Consider the following 15,656-nt stretch of genomic DNA (forward strand, 5'->3'; position numbering starts at 1 on the left):
CCAGCCTTTCTCCTGCTAACCCCCCTCCCCCGCCCCAAGGATCTTCTCTTCCCTAACCAAAGCCAGGGACAGTCACAGAACCCTAGCCACCAATTCACCAAGGGGGCCTCTTGCTGGGCCACCCACAGCACCCAAAGCTTCAATGGGCCCCCTGGCCATGCAGGAAGGTGGATGGGCCAGTTTGAGCTATCAGGGTGGACCAGAGTGGGGGCCAGGTCTATTGATCTGTGATGGTTCTGGAAGCCCAACTGGCAGGGTGAGTCCTCTGGTGAGATAGGCCAGAATGGCTGGAGCAACATATATGAGGAATAGGAAGTAGGGAAGGGGCCAGGGTCTGGGACAGGCACAGGGGGCTCAAGAGACTTCCTGGACAAGGGTGGGAGGAGGGACAGAGCCAGAAAACAAAGTCCAGCTGTGTGCTGTAACTGGGGCCTCAATGTTCTTTGGAGTCAGAGAGGCTTTGCAGGGAGGGGCTTAGGCTCCCAGAGGATGCAAAGGGTCTCTTCCAGGCCCACACTGCAGCCTGAACCTGCCAGGCTGAGGGAGGGACCCCTCCAGAGGGTGGTCTCGTGGCCTGCCATGGCTGTACCTGACTCCTGTATCTCACCACACCAGCTGGTTTCTTGGGTTGGTGCACCCAGGATACTGTTCCCTTGCTGTCCCTCCCATGCACGAGGGCAGGCTGGGCACAGCCAGGCAGCTGGCTCACTCATGCGAAAAGGCCCCTTAATGCGGCCCTGTGCAGGACACACCAGTTTGCCTGCACCACTTCTGAATTGGGGGTCCAGGCATGGAGAGGAGCCCCCCGAGGGGAAAGGGGGCATGATCCAGGAGGAGGGCCCTGAAGCCTTTTCAGCCAGGTGCGTAGGTGCACCCTGGCAGCACCCTCTCTGCCACTCAGTGCTCCCCTGAGCCTCACACCTCCCCACCAAACTTTGGCTGGGATACTCCTCCCAGCATGCTTGTACCTTCTTGGCCCCTGTCAGGGCTGCCTTCTGCAGCTTGTGGTAGCAATACTTGGCGTAGGTGCTTATCGCCACCCCTGGAAAAGAATGGGTTCTGGTCAGCCTGGGGTGGATGTGCAGGGACTGAGAGAGAGCAGCGCCTGTGGGGGCCCTGGAGGACAGATGGCTTGGCTATGCTCCCACCCACCCTGGACTAGTACAGCAGCCCCCACTCTTAGGTAATGTCCTTTAGAGTGGAGCCCCAAGTGGAGAGGCTTTCCCCACGTCCATGTGCCAGGCTGAGGGATCCCCTCTGCCAGCCCACCCAGAACAGGAAGGCCAGGTTGGGGATCAAGCTGCTTCCCTGTATGAAAACACAGGCAGGATAGAGCAAAATCTGAGCCCCAAGGCCTCCAGACCTCCCCTACCCTCCCTGGCCCTGGGAAGGAGTGCCTGGATAAGACGCCACGCTGTGCGGAGAGCAGGTAGAGCTCTCCTGCAGCCCTGGTCTTTAGCCAGGAGCCCTCACCGGTCTGAGGCTGCCTGGAGATGGGGTAGGAGTGAGGGTAAAGGGAAGCCAGGCCCTGGTCCTAGGCCACAGTGTGAGGGGGAATGTGGAGCAGGTGTCAGCATGCTCTACCCCATGAGAGGGCAGGGCAGTGGCAGGACCAGGCCTCCAGGGAAGGGCCTTCTGTAACTCAGCCTCCCTGAAGCAGAGGTTCTAGCTGCGAGTCCTGTAGGGTCAGGAGATGGCAGGCAGAAAGACCAAGACAGTGCAAGTGAGAGAAAGGAAAGGAGACAGTAATGCCTCCCCTGGGACCTAGGATGTGTGCTACCCCTCCTGGCCTAAGCAGGAAAGGGGTGGGGAGGCAGGGAGAGAAGATGCCTGCAGCGGGGGACAGGCAGGCAGCCTGAACCATGTGCTTCTGGGCATGGGACCCTGCTCTCGAAGGTGCTGCCCCTCCCGACACCTGTTGCCTCTCAGGGTGTAAGGGAGGCCTCTAGACCCAGGCCTTCACAACCTTTGCTTTCTTTTAAACACAGGGGTCCTTAGAGACTCAGTTCAGAAAACATTTTAACACAAATGTCTTAATTCATGAGAACATCATTTTGTTTCTAGTTATCCTAAAATGGCTCTCTCCTGGTGTGTGTCTGTGAAAGGAAATTCCTTTTAAATCAAGAAGACAAAAGGTTTCTCACAGACAACCTGGACAACCTTCTCCAGGCCCCCCAGCAGGTATTGATCCAGTGCCTGGATCCTTCTACCACAGGCCATTCTGAGGGCCCCTCATTTTGTGGGAATGAACAGACAGTGCTTAAGCAGATGGGACTCAGGCCTTACCCACAATGTTCAGAGCCTAGAAGCTTTGCAGAAAGCAGCAGGTAGAGAAGCTTCCAGGCCCTGGTTCAGCCCAGCATGAGGATACCTGCTCACTGGGCAGGAGAGGTCTGAGGGTAGTGGCAGGGCTGCTTCCTGTCCCTAAAGCAAACACCCAGACCTTAGAGCCTGTGATTGCTTGAACCAGGATGGCGTCCTGGGGCCACTACCTCTCAGCTGATGATCTCTGAGCCTCAGTTTCTTGGTGTCAGGGGTTAAACCCAGGGGGCACTTAACCACAGAGCCACATCCCCAACCCCTCACCCCCAGCCTTAATTTTTTGACATAGGGTCTCACTAAGTTGCTCAAGGCCTTCCTAAGTTGCTGAGGCTGGCTTTGAACTTGGGATCCTCCTGCCTCAGGCTCCCGAGTTGCTGGGATTACAGGCGTGCACTGCTGCTCCTGCCCTTTTCTTGGAGGAAGGACTGGGGCAGCACAAACTCACAGGTGCCTGTGAAGGGCTAAGCGGAGGTGGTGGTACCAGGGCTTAGAAGAGAGCTGCATGCACCACAGCTGTGGTTCCTGGACCAGGTCCTGGAGTGACTTCCACTCTCTCTGAAGCACCAGGATATAATGGGCAGTGCCCACGGCCAGCCTAGGAAGATCCTCACTTGTGTAAGATGCTCTGCTTCTAGGCCCCTGATCTGGCCTTGCTTGACCCACTAGCCCTACTCGGACCTCAGCCAGCACCTCCATCTATCTGGATGCAGGTTAGCCCAATTTAGTAGGTGGAGACACAGCTGCCCACAGAGAGTAGACAGAAGCAGTGTCCGTGCTGCTACACCAGGGGTCCAGATCATAAACTCTCAAAGGCCATAGCTGTGGCCAGGGGTGGGCTTGCTCCCTTCTCTGTACCTGACACAGCTCAGGCTGCAGTGTCCTCATCAGATCTGCACCCTGGTCCTGAGGCACCTGCTTCCTGCCCTGCCACCTGCAGCAACAAGATTCTCTTGGTCAACTCTTGGTCAACTGACATCTGTCCAGTTCCCAGGCCACCAGTGGCTGGCTCAGGCAGGAGCTCAGAGATCCTTCCACTGCTGTCCCAGATGAGTAGCTGGATGCCCATGGCCTGGAATCTAACCCTGAACTGTAGCTGTCCTGGAACAAGTCCCCTGCTCTGCAGATGCCATCCTGGCCTTGCCCACAAGGGCCCCTTCAAGCCCCTGAAGCTTCCTGCTTGCCCTAGGGTTCACTCTATATAGGCCTCACCTGCAGAAAGCTCCCGACCACATGTGTCCCTGAAGCAGTGTGCAGTCAGAGCGGGCTTTTCAGAAGGGGAGAGAAGCAAAGTGCAGGAGGCAGGGTTCCAGACAGACAAGTGTGAGCCACACTTGGTGAAGGCAGTTCTGCACAACTTGTGGTGGGGGTGGTGGGTCTTGGAGGCCCTGAAGTGGCTGACCTGCCATGTTAGCAGGAACTATTCTTATTTCTGGACAGACTGGGCAGCCTGGGTCCTGAGCCAGGGCCCAGGGAGAGGGCAGGGAGACTCCAGAGCTTGGGGGACTGTGCTAGGGCTCATCACGGAAGAGGGGAGATTCCCTGATGACTTCTGGACACCAGGCTCTACTCTCTGGCCCCAGGGGGATCCTGGGCTGGAGGACAGGGCTGGGAAAGCATTGCCACAGAGTTCCCCTGTTCTCCTTCCTGTGAGCCTTACCTGGCTCAGGCACACTCACTCACCTGGGGGCGCCTCCAGGCCTTGCTGGCTATTCCTCATGCCCCCTGCCCACCAATAACCCAGCAAACAAATTTGGAATTGTTCTGGGTACCACCAAGGGAGGTACAGGGCAGGCCTGGCCTCTCCAGGATCCTGTCAGCCACCCTGGGCCTCCAGAACACTGAGGAGGTCCAAGCCTGAGGTTAGTGTCCCTCCCCGAGCCCAGAAGCGGTTAGAGAAGAGAAGGCCAGGCGGCCGAGGCTGGAGAGCAGAGCTGTGCAGAGGCAGTGCCCGGGGCTGCAGGAGCCCTACCATCCGGCTCTTCAACATAAGGCTTGGGTTTCTTTCTCAATTTGGACTTCTTCTTAGTGTTCCTTTCCAGGAGCTCTCTTATGTGCTGTGTCACTGGGGAGCAAACAGAACCATGAGGACCACAGATTCAAGCCAGGAACCAATGCCCATGTGGTTCCCGCACTTGGTGGCAAGGAGGCCCCTGGGCCTGTTGGGGGCTGTCCCCGTCTAGCTGGGGACCGAGTGTGTCTGCGGGTGGGTGCCATGTGCAGGCATATGCACACACGGGGATGCATGAGGTGCAGGGCCCTTTTGGCATTGTGGGATCAGAAGACTGGCTCTCTCCATACCAGAGGTAGGCAGGAAGTGGAGGGAAGGGAGTGGGCAGCAATGAGGTGGCCCAACCACTCGGCCTTCTGCTGACAGCAAGCCTGGGGCTGCTCTGGCTCCTGAGCTGGAGGAGATGCTCAGCCCATCCTGCCCACCAGCCAAGAAACCAACAGAAATAGGCAAGTGGCCACTCGGGTGCTGCTGCTAGGGGAGGAGGGGCTGGGGTTGTCCCAGGGGAGCTGCACAACAGTTTATGCTGTCCCGAGGGATCCTAGTCATCAGCCAAGGTCACTTCTGTCAGGTTTCTGCACTGTGAAGATACTCTTGCCCTTTCACGACGTGCTCTCTGGAGGGAAGTCTCTCACAGGGACTGGACATTTATTCTCAACTTTGAATTATAATCCTCGTGACAATTTTGCTGCTCACCTGTTCCAGCTTTGCCACTGCAGCTCTTTCAGTTGGTTTCTGTGTCCCTTTGACAGCCCCCATTATTGCTCTGCTCAACTTTTTTTTTTTTTTTTTTTTTTACCAGCAATACTACATCTTGTAGATTCCCTGCACCAGCCTAAAATCAGTCACCCAAGGAACTACAGTTCCTCTTCATGGAAACTGGCATTTAGAAAAACCATCATCTAGGTATTAGGTGAGGGTGTCCGGATGCTAGGTCCCCTCTACTGACAGCAAGGACACACAGGTGTCTTCTAATCCTGTGTGTATACAGCCCTGTAAGAATTTTTGTATCCATCTTTGTATCCATCCACAGATGTATCCATCTGTGTCTATATTAAGGTAAACCTGAGTTCATACTAATACCTCAGACCACCACCCAGAGCCTCACACAGTCCGTCACTGAGCTATACTTCCAACCCCTCATTGTCTTAATTGTGTCTTGGAGGATTCCTCCTCCCCTGCAGATTGGACCCAAGGGTGCTCTACCACTGAGCTACACCCCTAGCCCTTGTATGTATGTATATGTGTGTGTGTGTGTGTGTGTATATATATATATATTTTTTTTAAATTTTGAGACAAGGTCTGACTAAATTGCTGAGGCTGGCCTTGAACCAATGATCCTCCTGGCTTAACCTCCTGAGCTATTGAGACTACAGGTATGTGCCATCGCACCTGGTGGATTTAATCTTAAGAAAGTTCAATTTTATCATTGTTTTTCTTTTATAGATAGTGCTTTTGGTATTAAAATATTTGCTTAATGCAGAAAACCACAGATTTTTCTCCTATGTTAGAAGTTTTTTTTATTTTAGGTTTTATTTATTTAAAAAATTTTAACAATTTTTTTGCAGTATTGGGGATTGAACCCAGGGTCTCACTCATGCTAAGCAAGCGCTCTGCCACTGAGCTACATTCCTGGCCCTTTTTACTTTATTTTGAGTTAGAGTCTCACTAAATTGTTAAAGCTGGCTTTAAACATGCAGTTCTCAGGTCTCAGCCTCCTGAGTTGTTGGGGTCATGGGTGTGTGACACCATGCTCAGCTTACTTTTAGGTTTTATATTTTGGTTTATGATTCATTGAGTTATTTTTTGCAGACAGTATAAAGCATAGTTGAACTCTGTCTTGGTTGCATTTAGATGTGCAGGTATCCCAGCACCACTAGGGAAAGCCTGCCCTTTCTTCACTGAGTTAGTTGTCCTGCACCTGAGGAAACTGCCCGGTTCTCACATAGGTGTACTTTGGGGACCTCTGTTCTGCTCTAAGACCCTTGCCCACCTTGATGCCAATGCTGCCCTCTCCTGACCACTGCAGCTGTACCAAGCCAGCAAGTGTGGCTCTCATAGGCTGGCTGTTCTTCATCAAAGGGGCTTTGGCTATTTTAGGCCCTTTACATTTCCCATGAACTTTAGAATCAGTCTTTTTGTTGTTATTGTTGCACCAAGGATTGAATCCAGGGTTGCTTTATCACTAAGCTACATCCCCACAGGGTCTTGCTAAGTTGCTCAAGCTGGGCTCAAACTTTCAATCCTCCTGCCTCAGCCTCTCAAGCAGCTGGGGTGATAGTTATGAACCACTGCACCCAGTTCAGCATGTCACTTTCTAAAATTAAAAAAATCAAAAATTAAACTTTGATTAGGATTGAATCTATAGATCAATTTGGATGGAAATGACATCTTAACAACACTGAGTTTCAGATCCATAAACATGGTATGCTTCACATTTAGTTCTTTCAGTAATGTTTTATACTTTTCAGCATAGAGGTCTTATACATCTTTTGTTAGAGTTCTCTCAGTATATCATACTTGTCAATGCTACTGTAAATGGTATTTTTAAAATATCAGTTTCCTATAGCTTGTTGCTAGTATATACAAATTGATAAATTCTTAATGTATTGGTCCTGTATCTTGTAATAAATTCAGTATATAGAATACTATTCCAGTAGTATTCTGCAGATCATACTGTCTGTGAATAAAAAACACTGCATAAAACCTCCTCTCCAACGTGTGTGACTTTTATCTCTTATCATGATTGAGATCCAGCTTCGACTTCCAGTGTGATGCTGTGCACAGCGGGTATAACTGAAGGTCTGAGCCCTGCTCCTCTTGTTAGGGGAAAGCATTCAGTCTTTGGCTAGTAAGTATGAGGTGTGTGTGTGTGTGTGTGTGTGTGTGTGTATGTGTGTGTTTTTAAACTGTGATAAAATATAAACATAAGTTTGGCCACTGAACCATTTTTTAAGTACCATTCAGTGGCATTAACTACTTTCACAATGCTATGCAACTGTCATCAAATCTCCAAAACCCTTTCATCTTCCAAAGCTAAATCTCAATACCTATTAAGCAATCTTTCTCTCCTCTCACTCTGCCTGACCTTGCTTTCTGTATCAGTTTGCCTGTTCTAGTTATAGGTAAGTGGTAGCATACCAGGTTTGCCGCTGTGGGTCTGGCTCTTATCCACTCATGCTGCAGCACCTATCGAGTGTCATTCTTCTTTGGGTGAATGATGTCCTCTGCATGGCTCTGCCACATGTGCTCACCATTCCTCAGTGGGTGGACCCTGGACCACTTCCACCTACTGGCTGCCGTGAACAGTGCTGCTGTGAACACCTGCAAGTGTGTCTGAAACCTTCTTTAAATCCCTTTGGGTACTATAGTTGTTTTTTGGTTTTGAGTTGCTGAGGATGGAGCCAGGGCCTCTCTCATGCTAGGCAAGAACTCCGTCACTGAGCCACACACCCTGGCCCATGTAGGTTTTTAATAGACGCCTTTAATCAGGGTGAAGAGATTATCTTCTATTCTTAGTTTGTTCAGTTTTTATCAAGAATGGAATGTTGGATTTTAAGAGATGGTATACTCTTTTTTACTTTGTTAAAATGGTTTCCATTTTCCATTGATTGCTCCCCTCCCCCCATACTGGGGCTTGAACCTTGAACCCAGAGGTGCTCTACCACTGATCTCTATATATTCCCAGTTCTTTTTTATTTTGAGACAGAGCCTTGCTAAATTGCTGAGACTGACCTTGAATGTGAGATTCTCCTGAGTCACTGAGATGACAGTGTATGCCACTACCCCTGGCTAAATCTATCTTTCGTTCCTCGATTCCTAGGATAAACTTCACTTGGTCAAGATATATTACCTCCTTTATATACTGTTGTACTCAACCTGCTAAAATATTGCTAAGAATTTTTGTTTCCTTGTTCATGAGGGATTCTTTCTTATAATGTTCTTCTCTAATTTTAGCATGAGTGAATCAGGAAACATTCTCTCTACTTCATTTTTTTAAAAAATATTTATGTTTTAGTTATAGGTGGACACGATATCTTTTTTATGTGGTGCTGAAGATGGAACCCAGTGCCTCACACATGCTAGGTGAGTGCTGTACCTCTGAGCCACAACCCCAGCCCTCCACTTCATTTTTCTGGGAGACATTCCACAGAATTGCTGCACAAACAATAAAGTGTTTAGTAGAATTCACCAGTGAAGCCATTTAGGCCTGGATATTTAGGTACAAATGCAATCTCCTTACTGGACATATAACTTTCCTGTTTCTTTTTGAGTGACCTCTAGCAGCCTGGGTCACCTGAGGAGTCTGTCCATTTTGAATTCCTTAGCAAAAGGTTCACTATACCTGATTGCTATCCCTTCAGCACCTGCAGGGCCTGCAGTGGCAGGACCTCTCTCTCTTGGTTTTGGTGATTCATTTCTTCTCTCATTTTGTCCTTGTCAGTTTGGCTGTAGATTTACCCAAGAATCAGTTTTTTGTTTCATCAGCCACTGTTCTGTGTTCCCTTGTGTTGGTTTCTACTACCATCTTTATCATCTCCGCCCTTTTGCTAACTCCCTGTTGTGCTTTGCCAGAAGTCTCACTGAGAGCACAAGCTTCAGCAGTGGTAGAATCCCTCCGGGCTTCAGTCTCCCATAGCATTTGCAGGACTTCTCCCACAATTTCTTTTTCTTATTTATTTTTTTTTATGAGGGGCGGGGTACTGGAAATTGAATCAGGGGTGTTTTACCACTGAGCTACATGCCTAGCCCTTCCTCCTGCCTCAGCTTCCCAGGTTGCTGGGACACAGGTGTGTTCCACACACCTGGCTCCTGCAGCTTCCTGATCCAGGGCCAAGCACCCTCCCCATTTGGGTTAGTCTAACTGAGGGGCTCCTGAGGACAGCCAGGAGAACCTCCTAGTGCCCGACACAGGTTTACTGCGGGTTACCTCATAGTTCCTTGGTCCTGGGGTGGTGATCACAGAGTGGAGGTCACACAAATGCTGATAAACAAGTTGATCAAGGTTCCTGAGGCCAAGGCAAGTGGTTCGGGGCCAGGGCCAGGACCAGTGCCAGGTCCAGGAGCCAAGCCGAACTCTTCCCTCATCATGGGTCACCTGCTGTGGTCTCATTCTTCTAGGTGCTATGTGGTCAACTGGTTGGTCTTCCAGAGCATGGTCTACATCTTTCTGGGCTGATAAGGCAGCCAGGACCCATGTTCTTTCTTTATTTTTATTCTCAGTACTACGATAGAACCCAGGGACACACTACTACACTGAGCTACAATTTCAACCTTTTTATATTTTATTTTGGGACAGGGTCTCAGTAAGTTATTGAGTCTGGCTTTGAACTTGTGATTCTCCTGCCTCAGCCACCTAAGTAGCTGGAATTATAGGTGTCACCACCACACCCAGCAGTACCACATTTTTGACCAATATTTCTTACACATGAAAACTGGCATCTCCCAGGGAGCGTGAGCTGTCTGGAGTGAACATGAGGCTTATTGAAGAAGGGGCGGCCACCTCGTGTGTAGAGGTCTCTTCTCTGGGCTCAGGGTGGAGTACAACCTTGGACAGGCAAATCTAGGTTGGGGTCCCCAGTACTAGAGATGGGGTTTTGGCTGTGAGGGCAGTTTGAATGCTAGCAGAACCACACAGAGCCCATCCCCCTGTAGCCCACATGGTCCTCTGAGACCTTATGGGCCTTACATAGGAGCCTCAAAGTTGAGCCTGCTTCCCTCTGACGTGCAAGACAGGGCCCTGTGGGTGTGCGACTCTAGGAGAAAAGTATGCATACCTTTGTATGAGGGAGATCCTGGGGGCTCCTCCATGGGGCCTAAAGCACAAACTCTTCTGGGAAGCCCTGGATGGCGGGATGGCCCAGCCACATACTTGCTGGTCAGCCGGCCCAGGCAGAGCAAGGAGGCCCAGGCCTCTGACTGCTTGCCAACTACTGCCCACTCATATGGTTTTCACTCAGCAGGCTCTTGGGTCTGTGGGCCCAGTGCTGTCCTGAGCAGTGCAGACACATTCCTGCAGCTCCCATGTCAAGGTGCATGTCAAGGCCCTTTCACAAGAAGGCAAGGTGGTGACCCAGGAAGCCCCAGGACTGTACCAGTGCCTAGAGAGGTCCAAGAAGATCAAGGAATGGGGTCCCTGAGGCGCCAGTGCAGTCCAGGCCCCAGGTCAGTCTGTATCTGCTGCAATGCGTGTTGCAGGTACACACATGGGCAGGAATTGCATGTTTTCCAAAACTGTTTGCAAGTGTCTGAGGAGCTGGTGGTTCCTGTGCCTGACATGCCTTCTCCAGAACCACTCCCCCCCCCAAGTTTGCATGCACACTGAGGGCCCCAACGGCAGCCTGAGAGCTGCCTTTCCCATGCCTGAGCTGGGGGCAAGGCCTAGAAGGGAGCACAGTTTCCACCTAGGCAGAGGCTGGACAACCCAGAAGATCTAACATGTCCGCCCTGGCAGGGGTGCATGTGCACATGTACGTGTTCCTGAACACAAGTATGCATGTCTGGCCGTCAATGCTATGGCTGTGTCCTACAGATGCTCACGAGCATCATGTGGGACACAGCCTGTTACAGCTGAGACTGCCTGTATCCTTGCCCCATGCCCACTCTGTACATCCCAGGGCTTAGGCCAGCCACTAGTTTATCACATGGGGACTGCCCAGCTGAAAGACCATGGCCTGGGCCCCACAGATCTAGTGCATCCCATCTGGGGGCCTTCTATTTGACACCTGGCAGCCATCAGCAAGTGGACACCTGTGCTGGCCTGAACCTCTGGCCCTCAGGGCAGGGCAGCTCAGCTCATAGTGCTCTGGAGACCGGCTGATCTCCACAGACTTGTGTGTGGGAAGCCTGTGATTGAGTTGTGGCAGATGCACTGTGGCCACCATGTCCCTCCCTGCCTAGAACACACAGCTTAAGCCTCACGGCGCAGCTGCCCTCGTACTGCAGGGTGACAGAAGCCAAACTGGGCAGGCATCAAAGGGCAGGCCATATGCCCTCATCTGTCAGGGCTGCCTTGGGCTCTTCTCAGAGCCAAGGTAGGGTGCCCTGAGGATGCCCACAAACCACCGAAAGCTGGGTTTGGGGTCTCCTAGGGGACATGCATCTTCTTAGAAGTACCACTTCTGTGTGGTGCCAGGTCTGGTGGGGTGTGAGGATAGGGGACTGGGCGGGTGTCACCCAGAATGGCTGGGAGCCCTCTCCACAGCTCTTACCTCAGTTGCAGCAGACCCTAGGGGTGCCAAGGGTCCTGCACGCTGGGTCTTACCTTTGGTGTCATTGACAGGGTCCATGTGCCGGTAGATGTATCCCTCTAGGTAGGAGTGGAACTTGGGTGTAGGCGGGAAGAAGGCCAGGCAGATGGCCATGAGCTCCCAGCCACGGGCCAGGCTCTCAAGGCGGAAGTTCTCGGTGGTCTGCCTGCACAGCTGGATGTAGAGCTCATCCCGGAGGCCCTGCATGCTCCAGCCTTTGGTGGCAATCTCGAGGGCCACATGCAGTGGGTCTGCCTTGGCCCGCCGGTCGCCCATGTACATCTGGATCAGCTTGAAGATCTCACAGGCCTCTTTCTTCACATGCCGGTCGTTGGTCACAATCATGGGCTTCTTGATGGACTCACTGCTCCAGGCTAGCATGTTGGCGATGGACACCTTCCGTCGAAAGAGGCCCTGGGTGTGCTTGTTGAAGTGCTTGGAGGCCCAGTTCTCGATGTCCGTCTCTGAGGAGGGCTTGCGCAGCGTGAAGGTGGGGAAGACACAGCTGGAGCTGGGGATCGCGCTACGGTTCTGCCGGCTGCTCTCAAACTGGGCACAGGCTCCTAAGTCCTCAGACTGGGAAGGACAAATGGGCTGGGCCATCGGGGGTAGGGATGGGGTGGGCAGCTGGGCCCACTTGGATCACAGTCCCAAGAGGTGTGAGCCAGCCAGGTGTGGCGTGGCCAGTCTAGCATAGCCAAGAAGCTGAGCTTCAAAACCCCAGGTGGGGTGGCAGCAGGACAGCTGCACTGTCAGGTACCCAGGGAGAGAGGGCAGGGACAGGCAGGGGTGGCTCTCAAGACCTGCTCCCATCTCTGCAGGACCCCAGTGGGCTTGGCCCCTGCAGGTCTCTCCCTCTGCTCTGCTCTTGACCTGCCCATTCCATTAGAGGTAGCTTTCTGTCTGCTCACTATTTCCCAAGGTTGCCTCTCCCATCTGTCCTGTCATCCTACCAGTTTATGAGCAGTGGATGGAAAGTCTGGCTGGATGTGGCTCTGAGCTCACTAGCCTGGAGGGCCCGGGTAGCTGGCTACCCATGGGTCACAGAGGCCTTCCCCAGCAGGGCAAAGGTGGGCCTGCCATACATGTCCAGGAGGCCTTAAGATTTTCACTTTAACTTCCTTGGAACCTGGGCCCACTAAGGTTTGCTTAGTGGTTGGTTTCAACCAGATGCCAGGTCACCCTCAGGCTTGGCCTGTGTCTATAGTCAACCAGTGTGAAAGGTAGAAGCTAGAAGTGGGAATGAGGACATTAGAGTCATCAAACCTGAATTGCCTGGTGATCTCCAGAAGGGAAGACCTGCAGGTGGACACTCAGGTACCTGCTGCTGAACAGAGGTACTCGTGGGCTCTGCAGGGCACTGACTGATGTGTGCTCTGGCACTGTATGGGGAGGACACAGCAGGCTGGGCTTGGGCTTGGGCTCCAGCTCTGGCTGTGATGTCTGGCAACCACCCAGTCACTACCTCACCAGCAGCTCTTCCTGCCTGAGGGAGACGTGCTTGGAGATAGTTCCAGAGCTACCGAAGAAGGCTGATGCCCCACCTGCCCAGCTCCCCAGGAGTACAATAGTCCCAGAGCTGGTTGCCAGTTGCCCTCAGCTGCTGTGTCCTATAGGCAAGGCTTGAAACTCCCTGGTGGCCAAGGCCCAGGAAGCCCTATGCCTGGTGGTGGGTGGCCTTAGTGGGGTGTTCCGTAAAGGTGCCCTCCCCGCCAGTGGTGTGATGGACGTTCAGAGGCCAGGCTCTGAACACGCTCAGTGCCACACACGCCTTGTGGATGCCAGGTGCACCCAGCCCCATTCTGCCTGCAGCTGATCCCAGGCTCTAGGCTGGGACTTGGGGTCTTGTGGGCCCAGGGTCCCCATCTGCCCACCAAGTACTCCTCACCTGTGACGGGTGGAGGTAAGGTTCTGGTGAGGCCAAGTTGGTCTGCACAGAGACACTCTTCTCCAGCAGGATCTGGGGGAAGCCGAGCTTCTCGAAGGTATTCCGCTTCCAATGCTTGCTATCCTGCTGCGCCAGTGCCTCATCCTCACTGAAGGCGCGTACCACAGGTCCGGGCATGGGTAGTGGCACAGCACCATCACTCTCGTAGCCAGAGCCATCCTGCTGGGAGTCCCAGCTGCCTCTCTGCTTCATGTGAAAGTGGGCCTGCTGTGCCTCCCAGGCCAGCCGTGCCTGTGCCAGGAAAGGCTCGGCCATACCCCGTGCTACGTCCACTTCAGCCTCTGCACGTTTCATCTGGGCAAGGCTGGGCCCACATGGAGAGCGCTCCTCAGCCAGAGGCTGCTCACCCAGTAGGTCCCCTGGGCCATCCGTGGAGGGGGCGCCAGGAGTTTGGCACAGAGAGGGCTTTCTGCTCTTCCTCTTACGTGTGCCTGGGGAGTAGCCCGTGGAAGACATGGTGTCCTGCTGGCTGGACCAAGACATGGTGTCCTCCTGGGCTGGGGGCAGTGGTGTGGGTGGTTGGCTCAGCCGGGGCTCGGGTCCCTCCATGGTGCTGTAGTCTCCAGACCTGATCCCTAGGCGTTGGTCCCTCAGCAGGCAAGGGCTGGGCTGCAGTGAGTAGGAGCCACCACCAGGGTTGGGAGCATATTTGTGCCGGGGGCCTGCATGCAGCTTGGGGCTGGAGCCAGTCTGCTCCACGTACACCAGCTGCCTCACATACTCTTTGCCTGCAGGGCTGTACTCCAGGCTCAGGAAGCGCTCAGGGCACTTCTGCTTGGTGCGTACCAGCTGCTGGCAGGGGGAGGCAGGGGCCTGCTTGGCCCCGGGCAAAAAGGGGCGGGGCTTGCGGCTGGGCGACCTCTGCGGGGAGCCAGCCTGGTAGGGGCCACCAGCCTCGAACTGTACGTCCATGGGGGGCTCATCATAGATGGGGGCCTGGTACTCCATAGGGGGCTCCTCATAGAGAGGGGGCTCATAGCCATAGCGTGGGGAGGAGGGCTGTGAGTCACTGGAGGACTTTCGAGGCTGTGTGAGCAGTGGGGAGCAGCTCCCGGAGAGTTCAGCCCTTCTCAGGAAGGGCGAGGGCCGCCTCTCAGGGAAGAAGACAGCGCCTTCCGAGTCCTGGGTGAATGTCTGCAGGTTGGGCGAATGCTGGCTGCCAGAGGGTCTGCGGGGGCGGCTCCCAGGCTGGCCATCTGAAGAGTAGCCATTGCCCTGAGGGGTGAGGAAGCTGGGCTCCCTGTCAGCGACCTTGATGAGCATGCGCTCCTTGGTGCCTGAGTTCCACCGAAGTGAGGAGGTCCTGCAGGGGAGCAGACCCGCAGTCAGTGGAGAAGGCTAGCCCCAGCTCACTACTTGGCATGGTGGTCTCACAGCATCCTCCCTGCTCAAGGGGGTGCTCCCTATGAACCATCTGGCACTCTTCCCCAGGAGCTCTCCTGCCCATATTGCTCTACACCCGCCCAACACCAGGCACAGATTTGCAGCTATCATTGAGAGTGAAAGGGGCCTTCCCAGGGAACACTCAACTGAGCACACAGTTGGTGTGGGGGGGGCATATAGGGGTGTTCACCAGTGTCCCAGGTGAGACCAGCACACTATGCCAGCAACTCAAGACCCCATTTCTCAACCAGAGGCTCCTGTGAATCCTCCCTTTACCCCACCTACCCACCAATGTCTGCATTAGGCCAAGGGTACCCACAGCCTCCTGGGAGTTATACTGTTTAAATCCTGGCCCCTCCCCCAGCGGGTTCATGCTGGACATTTGGTCTCTTAGCTTCATTTGCTCTCTGCTCCAGTGCTATACTGCTGGTGGACTTGATGTCTTTGCATGCTCTGCCTGCTGTGAGCCCAAGGTTGGCACAGGTCCTGAATCCACGGTGGTACCTGCTGTAGCTAGGGGCCAGACCCAGGACACTGTCTGGGGAGAGATGATGGGGGGCAGAACTTGTCCCTCCTTCACACTCTCTGCCCCAGGATACTTAGGGGTAGCACTTCTTAAATCTGTGGCTCAACATCTTCTATGAGTTTTGGTAAAATCCTGACCATTATCTTTTCAAATATTATGTTTATTATATTTCTTCTAGTTTGGGAATTCAATTACAATCCTTTTCACCATGCATCCTGT

At 53.3% G+C, this 15,656-nt stretch overlaps 1 protein-coding gene across 4 annotated transcripts in view; it reads right to left on the reverse strand.

Annotated features, from left to right (window-relative positions):
• Nucleotides 1-15,656, reverse strand: part of ARHGAP39 (Rho GTPase activating protein 39) — an 82,222-nt gene that overhangs the window by 2,170 nt on the left and 64,396 nt on the right. For 2 of the 4 annotated variants that reach the window (XM_081266493.1, XM_081266492.1), the window contains 4 exons: nt 13,469-14,831; nt 11,595-12,156; nt 4,292-4,384; nt 969-1,042 (listed from right to left, as the gene is read on the reverse strand). In XM_081266493.1, coding sequence (XP_081122619.1) covers nt 969-1,042; nt 4,292-4,384; nt 11,595-12,156; nt 13,469-14,831 — 2,092 coding nt within the window. The remainder of the gene's footprint in view (nt 1-968; nt 1,043-4,291; nt 4,385-11,594; nt 12,157-13,468; nt 14,832-15,656) is intronic. The other 2 variants (XM_081266495.1, XM_081266494.1) reach the window with 1 other exon arrangement.

This window comes from Spermophilus citellus (genome assembly GCF_964194105.1).
Source record: "Spermophilus citellus genome assembly, chromosome: 14".
Taxonomy (NCBI): Eukaryota; Metazoa; Chordata; class Mammalia; order Rodentia; family Sciuridae; genus Spermophilus; species Spermophilus citellus.